We start from the raw sequence: 16,451 nt of genomic DNA on the forward strand, positions 1-16,451 counted from the left end.
TCCATTCAGTTATTTGATTTGATTTGAATATCTTTTTTTCTAGGCTCTCAGATTATGGCTTGTTCCTAAACTTTTTCATACAGTGCAGAAAGTCATTGAAAGAACAAAGCGGTACATTAAAAAATGAAATATAAATATAAGAATTTGGCTCTAATCCCATGCACATGCTTCAAGGTTATGCATTATTAAACAAATAAATTTACTTCTGAGAAAAAGAAGCACTACTTAGGAGAAAGGTATGGCCAAAAATAACCAATGTTCCTTAATTCCACTTTTATTTAGATTAAAACCTGTCTATAGATAGAGACAAGAGTTTAGCCTCAGCTTTTTCTTTAAGAAGATTTTTGAAATATCTAAAATCTTTAAAAGGTCAACATGTCATTTATACAAAGCATGAACTTAACCATACATCGTTCCTGTTTCATATACATACATTCAATCAAATTTATTTACCAGGAACTTCAGCTAACATGTAGGCTAGATGAATAATGTTCCTAACAATCTGAACACAGCTGTACGCCATAGGTGCAAAACATGAAATTCTTCAGTATTTTTCTTGCTGTATTCAGGATGGTTATCCAACTAATTGTTGCAGTTTCAAAAGTTGCAATTGTTTCCCAAACTGCTTAATGTTAAATGTGGTTTAGATTTTATCAGGCTAGTAGAGATAAGGGACATGGTGATTCAGTAGGCAGTTCAGCGGTTCGAATCCCTAGCGCTGCCTAAGGGAGTGAGCTCCCATTACTTGTCCCAGCTTCTGCCAACCTAGCAGTTCGAAAGCATGTAAAAATGAAAGTATAAAAATGGGAACCACTTTGGTGGGAAGGTAAGTGTGTTCCATGCGCCTTCAGCATTTAGTCATGCTGGCCACATGACCACAAAGATGTCTTCAGATAGCACTAGCTCTTTGGCTTTGTAATGGAGATGAGCACCGCCCCTAGAGCTGGAAATGACTAGCATGTATGCGTGAGGGGAACCTTTACCTTTTGAGATTTGTACTACCCTGTTTCTCCAACAATACGGTCTCCCCCAATAGGAAGTCCCAGCATGTTTTATAGGCATGAAATGAAATTAAGCCCCTCCCCCCAAATTAAGGCCTATATTAAAACATGTGAAATGGGGGGAATGGTGGGGGGGCTTGCCACTAGGAAGTACTTTTGTTGCACACTCGGATATGGTGCTGCCTGCATTGACCCCGATACGAAGTACCCCACCAACGCCGAGGTCAACATCCAAGCCGTCGCCGCCCTCATGAAGATGCAAGGGGGGGGAATTAAGTCACCCCCGAAAAGACAGCCTAGCCATTTTTTCGGGGCTCAAAAAAAAAAAGACCCGGCCTTATTATATGAGAAACACAGTGTGAAATACTCAGAAATTAAGGAATTAAATAAGATTTGATAAAAACAGAAGTTGGGAAAATCAGATTATATGGTTATCTTGGAAATTATTTCTCTTCCAGCCTGCGTTAATAAAATAACTTCCCTGGCAATAGTATTATTTCCAGCTAGATTCTGCTTTTATGACTTGCATTATACAGATATGATTAGGGAGAATTTCCTGAAAAATTATTCCATAGGAGCCTGCCCAATTTTAATATCCTTGGGGAAAGTACTCCTTTGAAAGCCACAACCACCAGAAGCAAATTTCTGGGGAATTGAATAGCTTGGAGCTCCTTTCTCTCAGATATTCTTTGGTCAGAGACAAGAATATTTCTATCCAGACAACTTTGGCCTATAAGCAGAGGTGGTATTCAGCAAGTTCTGAGCAGTTCTGGAGAACCAGTAGCGGAAATGTTGAGTAGTTCCGAGAACCTGCAAATAGCACCTCTGACTGGCGATTTTACAGCATCCTTCCCCTGCCAGGCCCACCAAGCCATGCCCACAGAACCGGTAGTAAAAAAATTTGAATCCCACCACTGCCTATAAGCCAGCTTGTTGCCAAAGGAATCTGCAGTGTGAAAGTGCCATTTATTTCTTCTTATTTAAGTATGTTAAATTTTACTTTCAATCAATTTGTATTTTTAATTTTGCTTTTAATTTCAGGCAGTCATCAATTTACAACAGTTCATTTGGTGACTGTTCAAAATTACAATGGCACTGAATAAAGTGACTTACCAGTTTTTCTTTCCAGTTTTTCAATTTCAGTTTTTCACAGTTGCAACCTTTGCAAGAATCCCCATAGCCATGTGATCAAAATTTAGATCCTTGGCGCCTGGTTCATATTTATAATGGTTGCTGTGTCCCAGGATCATGTGATCACAGTTTGTGATCTTCTGACAAGCAAAGTCAGTGGGAAACCAGATTCACTTAACAATCGAGTTACAAATTTAACAACTTCAGTGATTCACTTAAACAATTGTGCCAGAAAGGTTGTAACATGGGGCAAAACTCACCTAGCAAATGTCTCAACAGAATGTTGGGCTCAATTGTAGTAAGTTAAGGACTACCTGTAATTTGTGAGTGTGGCCCTTTTTGCATTTTATAAGTCTACTTTTATTTGTTTATTACTCTTCTGGCTGCCTCTAGTGCAGGGGTGTCAAACTGGATTGAACTGGATTTCTTCGGGTGCCGGATTAGCATTGTAGTTCTCCATGGGTCGGCCAGGGCCGGGAGATGGGACGGAAGCCTCCTGCAGCATCTTGCCAGCCAAAATTGGATGTGGAGAGGTCATATGTGCCCCCCACGCACACCCATTTTGGCCGACAGAGTGCTGCAAGAGGCTATCTAGGCCGAAAATGGGACATGGGCAGCACATGGCCTCTCCATACCACATTTTGGCTGCCAGAGGCACGGTGGGGCTGTCATTTGCTTTTTCAAGGCCAGCCCCATGAGTCAGATTTAAGCACCCTGCAGGCCGGATCCAGCCTGCGGACTTTGAGCTTGACACCCCACTCTAGTGCTATTCTCTGTAAAAACAGTGAAATGTAACTGAAAGAAAATGTTGCTCTACCAACAGCTACACTTTTCACATTCTTCACGATACTAAAGTGATTTCATGATGAAATTCGGAAGTAAACCCAATCATGATGAAAACTTTGGAGTGGGGTGACAGGAAATAAAGGAAGGTATTTAAATCAGAGCAGAGCATGTTTTCATTTAAAACGATAGTATTGCCAATAACCTAAGCAAATCTGTTTGCATTTTACCACTGGTTGAATATGTGAAATTCTATAAACCTTGCCAATGTCTTTAATTTTTCCCCTTTGTGATTAACATTATGAGTTTGGATTCTTACTTAAGTGAACAGAAATCCAAGCTCTGGCTCTGTCGAAGTCAGGATGAGAAGAGGAATGCCTTTCTCATGATTAGCTTCTCCAGCCAGCCAGTAGGTGGGTGTGTTTCACAGAAGAAAGCAGTAGTCAATCTCCTACTCTCCTTAATTAGCTCAGCCAACAACAAAGATAAGTCAGCCAGGGAGGGAGACCCCCTGAAGAGTCTTTCAAATCTGGCCAATGTCTGATTGGCAGATGTTGAAAGGATTCGTTGGTAATCCAGTTCATCAATGAGCTGCATAAATTCAAGACAGGACTGGAAGAATTCCGGCATGTGGACACTTGGAGGGGGCAGTCTGGTAAAAGGCAGCTCAAGATGGACAGAACTTTGGAATCACTACAGCACATCATTTCTCAAGTCTTGCCTCACAGAGACCCTACACTAGCATTTAAAGACTGTAAGTACCAAAATTTCTGCACTATCGGGAGGATACTTGCTGAAATCTGTAGGACAGAGACATTGCAAAGACATTGCCCATAATATTTTATGTACAGATTCAATATTGAGAAAGATTAAGAGTTTGTGTATGGTATTTTGCTTTCTATCGATAGCATATTTGACTTAACATTAATTAACTGTTTTTACTGTCTTAGAATTCAGCAAAAAATTCAACAAATGTATGGTTTATTATATTGGGAGTTATCTTTATCTCTAGGTAGTTTGAATGTGTCTTATAAAAGGCTTATTGCAAAATATTAAGACTTCAATTTACATTGTGATATTTATATGAGATCATATATAGTTTTGTGCATATGTGTTATTTTAATACATTTAATACAATACAGAATCTCAGTAAAGTATAATTTTAATGTGTGTACTCATGCAGACACACAAGTACTGCGTAGAGCATTTAGCTTCACTGTAGGAAATTATGAATTGGGTGTTACGATTTGTGCTGTGTTTATTTTTCCCATTAACATTTGTACTGTAATAAATTTAGCTTTAAAAATGCTAGATATCAATATATAATAGCTTTCTTTCTGAATTTGCTAGTTTTGAATCATGCTTCTCAATATTCAAAGATGAACTCTTTTTTTATTTAAAGACTAAGTATTTTACATTCCAAAAGAGGATCGGGAACCTGGAATCCTAACTTCAGAAAAGTAAAATTCTTGAATGCTACAGAAAATCAATTTTGAGCAGTTCGCAAAATTTCTTCGATTTATTTAAGAATGTTTGCTCACCTTCTTTGATATCACTTTTTGTTTACTGTGAGTGTGAGGTGGAAAGACAATGAGAGAGAAAGAAACAGAGGAGCAGTCAGTTAGTTTTATCCGAAGTTTCATATATATTTTTTCAGAATAACATTTTTAAAAGTAGCTCATCATGAGGTATGTTACAAAACATTAAGAATATGCTTAATTCTTATGTTAAATGACATTGCACAGAATGATTCTTTCTAAATTGAATGGGATTAATGCTTGAAATATGCAGCTGGCAAAGAACAGTTATGTATTTGTTACTGCGTACATAGTTTGTCAGAAATCAACACTTATATAAACAAACATGAACAGAACTTCCTTTAGCCCACCCAGAATTAAAACTCCCTCCTATTGCAACCATCCTATGTCCAAATGAGTTTTTTACTCTGAAACCTTGTAGGAACAGATGCATCTTATAAGCAAGAAGCATTTGGTGTAGAAAAGATGGGAAGTTTTTTTTCCCCTTCTTTGTGGTGACATAGGCAAGGTTTTGATTGAAAGTATATTTACTGGCCTCTCAGATGGTTACTGTGACTACCCATAGATTATAGGGTGAGAAAATGGCTATAATAAAGCAGAAAAAGCACATGTAATACAAGATTGGTTTAAAATATAATTTTAATGGAATCTTACCACAAAAGTGGAGCCAACCATCAAAAAGAGTACTTTAGTAATCTTCACACTCTTTAATTATTTCACTGCTTCCTATTTGCTGGGCTATAACTGACTGCTTACTTCTAAAGTAGAAATTATCCTTTGGTAAGTAGAGAGTTTGAGAAATTTGGTAATCATATTTCAGTATAGGTGGTAAATTTCCTAATATTGAAAATGTGGAATCCAGTTATAAGTTCTACAGAGTACTTTAGAAGTAATCAGAGCACTCTATAGGGTATTGAGAAGTAATGGGTCGTCAAGCTATTCCTTAGTTCTCCAGGTGTCCCTCCAATTTTCCGTCATGTTATGTTATGAATTAAAGTATGGCTTGGTGGTCATGTGACTGGGTGGACATGGCTTGGTGGTCATGTGACTGGGTGGAAGTGGCCAACTCAATATCACTCACATCGAGGCACACATCTCCTCGCCTGGCCTCTCATGACTGTGGGGATGCTGCAACAATAGTAAATGTGAAAAATGATCCTAAGTCACTTTTTTCAGTGCCACTGTAACTTCGAATGGTCACTCCACACAAACAAAGTACCAGCAAAGCGGGGGGGGGGGAGACTCCAGAGATGTCCTGAGACAGGAAGTCTAGTCCTGCCAAGAATGTAATAAGGGTTAATGGAAAGGCAGTTTCTGTAAGCAACACCAGAATGTTTCCTTCCTGCCTTCCTTACAGAATTGGGCCAGGAATTTCTTCTAACAACCTGTTCTCCAAACTGCTTAGAATGTTAACAACCGGTTCTAGTGAATAGGTGTGAACCTGTAGAATCCCATCCCTGAACTAAGGTTAAAAAAGCAGGAACTAAAGGACAGTTAACAGCCCAGGCGGGCAGATGGGCCAAGCAGCAGCAGACACAGAACCGGTTCTGTGGCTGCTGCTCTTCAGAGCTACCAGTTCAATAGAGCCGAGCCGAACCAGTAGCATCCCACCTCTGATCCTACGTTTTAAGGAAGTGTTGTTAATTTGCCTAAAAATACCAGAGCCAAGTTACCAGTCAGTAAACCGCCATTCATATTCTAATATGGCCCTGGAATAGATTGATCAATTACTGGGAATCATTAACTTATCTGTCACTTAGCAATTAATCCAGGCTGTGCAGAAACACAAGGCTGTGCCACCCACATGGCCTGCGGAAACCCTCCCCAGCCACTCACTCCTTACCCAGTAACCTTGCCTGCTAAACTTCTATTTTTCCTTTTTCCGACCATCATCTGTTCTGCTCTGCAGGGAGATTTAGTAGAGATTTAGGAAATGGTTGCTTTCTAGCTAGTCTTTAGATCTTCGGTTTAGCACAGCCGAACCTCCCTTAGGACTGAAGGTTTGCTTGCAAGCAAATTCAGTGCAGACTCACGACAAGTAAATTTGAGAGACTGAGCTAGCCAATGGCAGATAGATAGATCACTGAATGATTCTGTGAGCAACTCAATCTGCCTGCTTTGCCTGATTTTGGGTAAAAGTTGCTCTTTTTTAAAATAAAAAACTCAATATTTACATGAATGGTGTGTTGTAAGTTAATCATGTGAGTTTGCTTGCTAGCAAATTTTATGAGTTTGCTTGCAAGCAAATTTTATGTGACAGACTGAGCTAGCCAAAGGCAGATAGATAGATTTCTAAATGAATCTGTGATTCTGTGAACAACTCAATCCGCCTGTCTGCTTTGCCTGATTTTGGGTAAAAGTTGCTCTTTTTTATAAAAAAAATCAATATTTATATAAATATTTATAATATTTACATACAAGCCATGCCCAGCCAGTCACATGACCACAGAACCACACCCACAAATTAGGCCACACCCACAGTACCAGTCAATGGTCCCTGGGATCTAAAATTATGAATTTGGTGGTCCCTGAGGTCCAAAAGGTTGGCAACCCCTGCTTTAGAGAATACCTTTATTGTCGTTGCATTCCACGAATACAATGAAATTCGAAAGCTACTCCAGCACAGTGCCCCAAACACCACATCACAATCACACCACAGTCTATTTAACAATAACAACAACAACAACAACAATAATAATAATAATAATAAAAATAATAAAAATAAATAATAATAAATCTAGTCTAAAACCTATCTAAAACATTTAGTAAGTTAAATAGTTTAAAAATGCCACTATATACATAGGACTAAATCACAAATGCACTTTGATTGAAGACAATTATTGCCTTGGAAAAGAAACTGTTTCTCAGTCTATTAGTCCTCATTTTTAAACACCTATAATGTCTCTCTAATGGTAACAGTTCGAAATATGAATCACCAGGATGAGAACTGTCTGTGGAGATTTTTAGTGATCTAGAGAGGAGTCTAGAGAGAATTCAACCCATCAGGGAAATGTCTATGGAGAATCTCAGTCATCTAGGTCCTGGTTGTCCCAAAGGTGCTTTTTCAAAGGCAACTGGACATCTTTTTCTTGAAGATGTTTCAGTTTTTTCATTCAGTTCTGACTGAATGGTGGAGGATGGAAGGATTTGTATTCCTTGCAGTCATCTGGTTGTTAGCACTTTTTGTGAGAGTCATTGAGGACACTTGGGGGTTCATCTATGCTCTCAGTATCACCTCAATAGTGCAAATAAGTGTGGAACCTTCTTGGAACTGCTTAAAAGACTGTAAAGGATTATAAAAGGGAAATAGGTAGTGTTGTATCCCTCCCCCTCTATTGAAAGAGGCCTGTTTAATCTTAATGTAGATAGCATATTTGAACCCTCTTTCAAACTAGCAGTCCTCTCTGTCCATATTTTTCGCTTCTCTGGGTTCAATCTGCTCACGTCTAGAAATCAGAGAGAGGGTTTTCTTGAGGCTATCACCACTGAAAGAATCACACTACTACTTAGGACTCAAGCTTTCTTGATGATAGTGCCCCCACCTTTGAGGCACCCTACCACTTCAAATCATCTCATCTTTATTAAGCTTTCAAAGAGTTGTAAATCATATACTCCAGGTAGACATTTTGGAATAAATGAAGACCCTAAGAGTATTGTTGTTTCCTTTTGTCACTGATACTATTTAATTGGCTCTTATTATTATGAAGAATGTACTTTACTAGACATGTGCTTAGCATGACTGAGTGACATCTAGAAAAGAACACATTCCATTGGATGCTACCAGGTGGTCAAAGTAAAAGAGAAGGGCCAAACAAAACCTGATGCCAAACATTTCAGGAAGACTTGAAAAACATCAATCTTAAATGGAAGAATATGGAGACTATGATATATAGGTATAGAGTAGACTATGGATTGAAACTTTTAGAATATGCCTGTAGCACAGGAAATGAAAGAAAAATTATTATTTTAATCCCATTAATTTCAGTTTGCTATAAACCAATGAAAACCTTTTGGTGATGATTAGCATATGCATCAAAGTAAATAAATTGTTTTGCTTTTGTTACTACTCCTGTATCTATAAAGCTATTGCAGCATGCATTTTTCTCTTCATATACATTTAATATGCATGTGCAGAACTGAAAACACCTTTTGCAGCTTCAGTGTAAGGTATCTGTTAAATTATAGCCCCTAATGGGAGGCAGCTGACAGAAGGTGAACATTAAAGTTATGTATGTTTAAATTACCTAATTTTACTGATTACATGCTGCAGATTGATTGAGGAAATGGGAGGTAATTTTAGTAGCCTGGCATTAAAGAATTTTCTTTAAAAAAAAAAGAGGGTGAGGGGACCTTGAATTTATACTAAACTCCAAAGCACTGTTATTTTTCCTACTCAATTGTCAAACAGTTATTTAATATTAATCTGACAAGTTAAATAAAACAACCTTTCTCTTGAAAAGTCTTTTTACAATTGACTTAGCATGAAATATATACTGCTTGTCTTCTTCATAAATGGTTTACTTGTGACCATGAAAGAGTCTTAGGATTCTGTCTCAGTACCAACACAGCTAGGAAAGTTGCAACAGACTTCTGCTCTAACATTCCTCCATCAGTTCTAAAAAATTATTCCTCAGCTTTGGGTGGTTTCCTTCACTTCTGTGTGGTCTCTTTATTGCAATTTAAACCTGAGACTATTATCTTCTTCACCCCTTTGATGCTTTATGTATCCAGTGCAAGTCTCCATTATTTTTACTGATTTCCAAGGGGCCCATTTCCAGTTGATTGGTGAGGGCACTGACCTAGGAATAAACCTCCACTGAAAACATTTTTTTGCAAGCAATCCTAAACAGAACTATTCCAAAGCAACTCTTTGACAAGGGAAAATGTTCTTGGGGTTGTATTATTTTATAACCAGAACATAAAGGAAAGGAAGGGATAGGTTCCAGGTTACATGCTTGATAAAAGAAATATTTTCATTAAAAAATAAATCTTTCCCAAAATGTAGTGGGAAAAAAATCATCATTTAATTAGCTGTCCTCTGCTTTGTAATGACTTGTGAAAAATGGTCAAGAATAAACATGCTTGTCCTTCAGAATATCAAAGCCTTGTAATGACAGTGCTTGAAAACAGATAGGTAGGTAGATAAGTAGATAGGTAGATAAGAGAGAGAGAGAGAGAGAGAGAGAGAGAGAGAGAGAGAGAGAGAGAGAGGAAGGAAGGAAGGAAGGAAGGAAGGAAGGAAGGAAGGAAGGAAGGAAGGAAGGAAGGAAGGAAGGAAGGAAAAAGTGAAAAGAAAAGAGAAAAGAACTCATTTTCTATTCTTGGTCTGCAGAATAATGTTGTTTTCCTAATTCACACATCTTGTTCCTGTTCCATATTGCAACCTCAAGCCTAATTTGTATATGGTAGAATTGTGCACTGAAAGAATGTTACAGAAATAAATAAATGTCATGACTGCTGGTAGAGGGCCCACAGAAACAAAGCATCCGTGACTACTGCAGTGGTTTCTCTACTGGAAAAGCAGACATTCTGTAATGGTTCTTCAGCTTTAATATTGACCAGTTGATCATTAGTTGTTCTATAAATTGAAGCAAGTTCGTCACTCATGTGTAAGTAGCCATAAACAAATAGTACAAAACCATAATTAAGTCTGTATGTCTTTTGCTTTCTAACATAAGTGATGCACCAATTATGGTTTCGTGCTAATGGGTAAACTAAGGGCACTATCATGTGTGTATGTGTTATTCATGTCCTAGCTTTGTGGATGCAGTCAAAATGAATATAGTACAATTTGAGATATGCATGTAGTGCTCAATTTATGACCACAACTGAGTTCAAAATTTCTGTTGTTAAGTGAAACATGTTAAGTGAGTTTTATCCCATTTCATGACCTTTCTTGACACCATTGTTAATTGAATCACTGCAGTTGATAAGTTAGTTACCTGGTTGTTAAGTGAATCTGGCTTCCCATTGACTTTGCTTCTGAGAAGCTCACAAAAGATGATCTCATGGCCTTCAGACATAGCATTCATAAATATGAACCAGTTGCCAAGCAGCTGAATTTTGATCATTGGGATGATCATGGGGATGCTGCAAAGATCATAACTATGAAAAATGGTCATAAGTCATGGGGGTTCTCAGTCGTCCAAGTCATGGTTGTCACAAAGGTGCTTTTTCAAGAAGCGACTGGACTTTCTTGTTTTTCTTTGAAAATGTTTCTCTCCTCCTGAGAAGTGAAAACATCTTTAAAGAAAAACAAGAAAGTCCAGTTGCCTCTTGAAAAAGCACCTTTTGTTATAAGTCATATTTGTCAGTGCCGTTGTAATTTGGAACAGTCACAAAACAAACTGTTAAAAATCTACTTGATTGTTTGGCAATTTTGGGCCAATTCATCTGATTACAGCTTGTGCATCGGAATGGGTTGAGTATGAATGTCTTTCAATTCCATTTCTTTCATCTTTTAAAAGAAAAAGAAGTGCTATGAAAAAATACCAGCCCAAAACGTTTAAGAACAGTCAGACTAGACAATGCTAGGCTTCAAGGACAAATAGATTAAGTAGTATCCCTTAATGGTGATCAGAATTCAATTTTGCTAATTTTCTGTGTCAAATCTTAATTCTACATCTACTACTATGCAATCACCTGTTTTCTATTTTAGTTTTTGTTTACTTGGATCTCCTTATTCTTCTGAAAGGTAGATCAACTTCTTTTTTATTCATATTTTGCAACAGCCTTTCCCTAATCAAGTATCTTTCTCATTTGTTGGGAAGTTCTGGAAGTTTGGATTGCTCCATGTTGGGGAAGGCTTTTTGATAGAGTTGAAGGTTTTCCATTAGATTATCTGTAACAGGATTGCAAAACAAAACTACTTCAAGATTAGCATTATGGTATTCATATATAAAGCTTTTCAATACAGCCAGACTATAAAGTAGCTATCAGTATTTTGATGGATGACATGAGACAAAAAGAGAATAAGAATGATATAAAATTCATGGAGTTTCAATAACAATTGAGAACCTATTCTATAGCAATAGTTTCATATGGTATTCTTCATCAGAAATTGCATTCTATTACCATTCAACTATTTACTAAAGACGGCTATAGCACACTCTTACCCTTGCTTCCATTAAATTTTAAATGGATCTGAAACAAGTGAGATCAGCTCAAAGCTAGCTTGAAAACACATTACTTTGTTGTAACCGGGAGATCAATAAGCTAAAAGGAGACATGTGCGGGGCTGAAACTTTGAATTCATATTTGAGCTTTGCTTTGATGTGCATTGGCTGGCCACAATATGCTATAGATCTTTTGTGCTATTTTTCTATGCAGGTTGCCATTTCAATTTAATTTGCTTTTTTATCTCCAAACCAAATTTCCTGACAGTGTGAGTCACTTGACAATAGAAATATTAAGAAGGATATCATTTAATTATTATTATTATTTTTGTATCACGTTACAATTGAAACAAGCTTTTACTACATCAGTCTATTACCCAAACAAGAAGCAGGTGAAAACCATCCTTTCAACCCAGAATATACTGCCTTCTCTGAGTTACATTCCATTCATTCATTGGCATCCTTCAGTCTCAAGAGACTATGGTATCGTGCTCTGAAAAGAGGTCCTAAAACAGCATCTAGAGCTAAAAAGGCCAATTCGAGACTGGCAATCCCTTCCAGACTGAGGACAGATACAGTTGAACGAGTGTTTCTTTGAATTGAAGAAGGCCATGCTGCATCTTTAGCCTCCAAACTGAATGATCAGAGGTCAAGGTTTCCCAGATGTTGATGTCCATTCCCAAGGCCTTTAGATCCCTCTTGCAGATGTCTTATATCACAGCTGTGGTCTTCCTCTAGGGTGCTTTCTCTGCACTAATTCTCCATACAGGGGATCTCTCAGAATCCGACCATCAGCCACCCCCACAACATGCCCAAGCCAGCATAGACGTCATTGTTTCAATAGTATACATGCTAGAAAGACATGAAATTCTGCAATGGATTTAAGTTTGTTAATTTATTCATGACAGAAGCATTACTATTAAAATAAGGCAAACAATATGACAAAATTTAAAACATAAAATACTGTACAAGATTAAAATATGTACAAATTAAACAGATCTTGCCCCAAAACTAGCAGCATTAATTGTGTTTTGTCATGCTACCATGAGAAATGGATTTAAGTGATAGGAAGTGAAGATAGATTCCAACTGAGTATTAGGATTTTTTTTCTCCAAAAGCAAGAATAGTTCATCAGTGAAACCAATTTTCCAGAAAAATGGTAGCCTGCCTTTCCCTGAAGATGTTCAAATACAGGCTAGACAGCCATTAACTTTGTTTTGATCTGGATCCATGCACTGAACAGTAGGTTGGACTCAATAATACTATGCTTCTTCCAACTCTGTCCTTATGAAATCAGAAACATTGAAATAATTATTGAAGTTCTATTTAATTAATCAGCTTTCCTACTTTGAATGAAAAATACCAGTCTATGTGAATACTTTAAAAACTGAATCAAAGTTTGGGATATTGCCACTTGTAAGAACTAAAGCAGGGTTTCCAATCCTTAAGAACTTTAAGATGTGTGGACTTCAACTACCAGAATTCCTTCTGGCTCAGAAATTCAGGGAGTCCATATATGTTCAAATTGTCAAGATTGGAAACCCTGACTAGACAACTGCTTTTTAGTTACAAGTTGATCAGTTCAACAGCAGCATAACTCTTTCTAAATATTTTGCTTTTAGTTTAATGAAAAGACAATTTTTAGGCAATGAATCGTGACTAAAACATTCACTCCTATATTTTGATAGTGAACGTTGTGGCAATGCTTCAGGAATTCTGGGAGAACAAGCAGAAACTGAAAGGTGTATTTTCAAGTGAAGGCACTGTGGTATATGAGTCACTAAACTTGCCTGGGCCTCCGTTTGTGAGTTATGTCACCCTGCCTGGAGGAAGCTGTTTTGGTAACTTTCAGGTAAGAATGTATAAGATAGTGTATTTAATGACAAGGTATAAAATATGGATGAAATCTGGTTTATCATATACTGAGCTCATCAGAATTGTGTCAATATCATGAGAGCCAAAGGCCAATACATTTGTAAGGCAATGTGGGAAAAAGATAAAATGACCTAGTGAAACCTATATGGAATTTCCCTCCCATTGGAAGCCCAGACCTTTTCTCCATCTATTCCTCAAGATCTCCCTATCATCTGGAAATGCCCCAGAGACTTCTATATCACTGCTTTCCTTGCTCATTTTGGTCTGTGGCATTCCTCAACTGGCTTGCTAACTTGCAGAATGTATTCAAAATCTGGATCCCATGACTCCTATGGAATTGGAATTTGGCAAATTTTATAAAACATTTTATACATAAAATTATGTACATTATGACATTGAAATTATCATAAAACAGTTTATGATATAATATGAAATATCATAAAAGGTTTCCTGCCCTGATGTTTGACTGCTATACAATTCAATATGGGCTGTTTTCAAAACATGCACAACTCTGAATGTATCCCAATTTTCTCCATGAAGGCACTCCTGTACATTAGAAGTTCTGTCATTCTTGAAGCTATTGAGGAATCTGCTAAGGAAACATCTCTGAAAGGATGACCCAATGAGTCATGAAATGTCTAGCACACATTATAATAACAAACAAAAGTTACTCTTCATTGTAAAGAGCATTGTATTAACAATCCTTCTACCTTGAAGCAAACAGGATTGAATTATTTCTCTGAATTTGGAACAATTGTAGCTACCAGGGGTTTGCATCTAATGAGAGAAAAATAATGGGAAGATTGTCACTAGTTTGCCTTTAAAGTTTTTTCATAAAAACTATGTATTACTACCTGTTATGCCATCATCACTGTATAATATTTCACTCTGCTTTGCTAACATTTGCATCTGTGTCAGTACTCCTATTAGTCTCATTACCTAAACTAATGTTTCCTAAATGCATTACAAAGGAGCTGATGATACACTTTGGATGCTGTTAGTTGACATGGAACATCCATTCTGTTTAGCCTTCTTTATTGATAGATATGATTCATTACTGAGTCTATCAGTGGAAGGCTTGAAAGGGTAATTAGACTGATTAGACAGGATAAGCCTAATGTACTCTTTAGATGGGCACCTCTACTTTTTTTTATAGATTGTTTCAGGAACAAAGTAAAGGGAAAAAAATATCCTAATTGCAAGACCAATTTCCAAAAGATGGAAGTAATAGCACCGATTAATGGGTTGACTTTTAATGCAACCCAATGCACAAGCCACCTTTCTCCTTTCTACCTTTGAAACACTCTCAACAATAATATTGTACAGGTAGAACATTCCATTGACTAGGAATCAGAGTAAGAGCTAGTGGGTATTTCTTTTGGGTGCATGTGAACTACTTTTGCCAAGGCTTTTGCAAAATTCTGTAGTCCATTGGTGTTAGCTAATAGAATATGGGATTTAAGCATTAAATTTATCATATTTTTAAAAAATATTTGGATAAAAGAAAAAATCTCACCATAGCATTGCAGTGGTTTCACACTGAGATTGGGAAGAATGACATCATTTTTTTCTGCATAATCATAGTTAAATTAGTTCATATCTCAGCTAAGGTGCTTTTTCTAATTAAATATCAATATTAGGCTTTTTTTACAAATGGGATCAATTAAAATATCTCTCATGCATACTTTAACAGTAGCTCTGAAGGGTATGGGAGTAATGAAATTACCTGCTCTCCACAACTATGTAAAATCCAAGACGTTTCATGCCTCCATATAATTCTTATTTTCTTGATGCCTTTTATACCAGGCATTAGCAGAAAAAGCTACCCATGAAAATGGTACTTCATTTTCCACTTACTAGACAGGAGGGCAACCAGAGGCCTATCTGATAAGCTTTTGGCTCCCCTTTCACTGAACTCTGATGTCAACCGACTCATTACTCTAGCAGATGGTTTTGCTTTTTTACCAATAAGAATGTCACTCACAAAAATATTTACTTCTGCAAAATGAAGAAATTTAATTAATCTTTATTTTTAAATAGGGTTTAAATTTTCTTTTAACATTTAAGAAATAAAGAATTCTTGTAAAAGCTCTAATCAAAATTCAACTAGTATTGACAATTGACCTAAAAGTTCCTACACTATATCATTTGTGGATATATTTACTAGGTATTAAACATGTACTGTATCTGCTTTAAATTCATTCTATATGTTTATATATATGTGAGTTTCTACATGTTGTAACTAGCTGTAATCAACTAATGGAATCAGGGATCCCATGATTTGTGGGTGATTTTATTGTTTTATCAATCAACCCAAGAATTACTTCTTTATCAATCTCTGTGTTGCTTCAAATACAGGAGTAACTAAAGCAGAAAGCAATTTCTGCTTTAGATTAAAACAACTTTGAAACTAATAAAATAAAAAATAGTAAATAGCCATTTATCAGGGAGAATAACCAATTCAATATAATTATAATAATTGGGAATAAATTACAAAGGAGTAAATTATTATACTGACCCTATCCTGCTGAAAGAACTAATTCAATTGGGCCAAGACTATGAACGTGAAGCTTCAAAGAAGGCACACCTTCTACAGTCCAGGGGATGACAATGTTTTACAGCTGAAACTTGGAGCATGCCAACTGGTCCAGATTTTACTGATCAGGCAGATCCAAAAGGTTACCATTGCTAAACCATGTAGAGCTTTATAGGTGAGCCAACACTTCAAATTGTATTGTAACCAGAATGCCACTCTTATCCCATCAGAGGTCATCCACAAGTATGGTCAGAACCATCTTGGTGGTCTACTCTGACTAATAGGATTTCTTTCACCTATTTTTCACGTTATTAAAAGTTCATCTTTCATATTCTATTTTTAATCCAACAATTCTCCCTCCTTTCATATTCTGTTTTTACTTATTTAGTCATTTTCAGACAGATAGCAATAGTGCTATGGGTAGCTAATCAGTAATGTTTTGTTTTAAGGCTTTAGCTGTAAGTGGAACTGT

At 36.8% G+C, this 16,451-nt stretch overlaps 1 protein-coding gene across 1 annotated transcript in view; it reads left to right on the top strand.

Moving 5' to 3' along the window:
* Positions 1-3,416: 3,416 nt before the first annotated feature.
* The window catches only part of LIX1 (limb and CNS expressed 1), a 30,675-nt gene continuing 17,640 nt past the window's right edge, over positions 3,417-16,451 (top strand). The window contains exons 1-2 of the mRNA XM_026714557.2: positions 3,417-3,669; positions 13,257-13,420. Coding sequence (XP_026570342.1) covers positions 3,588-3,669; positions 13,257-13,420 — 246 coding nt within the window. The 5' untranslated portion in view covers positions 3,417-3,587. The remainder of the gene's footprint in view (positions 3,670-13,256; positions 13,421-16,451) is intronic.

The sequence above is a fragment of the Pseudonaja textilis genome, chromosome 2, assembly GCF_049901715.1.
Source record: "Pseudonaja textilis isolate UNSWEBS1 chromosome 2, rPseTex1.2, whole genome shotgun sequence".
Taxonomy (NCBI): Eukaryota; Metazoa; Chordata; class Lepidosauria; order Squamata; family Elapidae; genus Pseudonaja; species Pseudonaja textilis.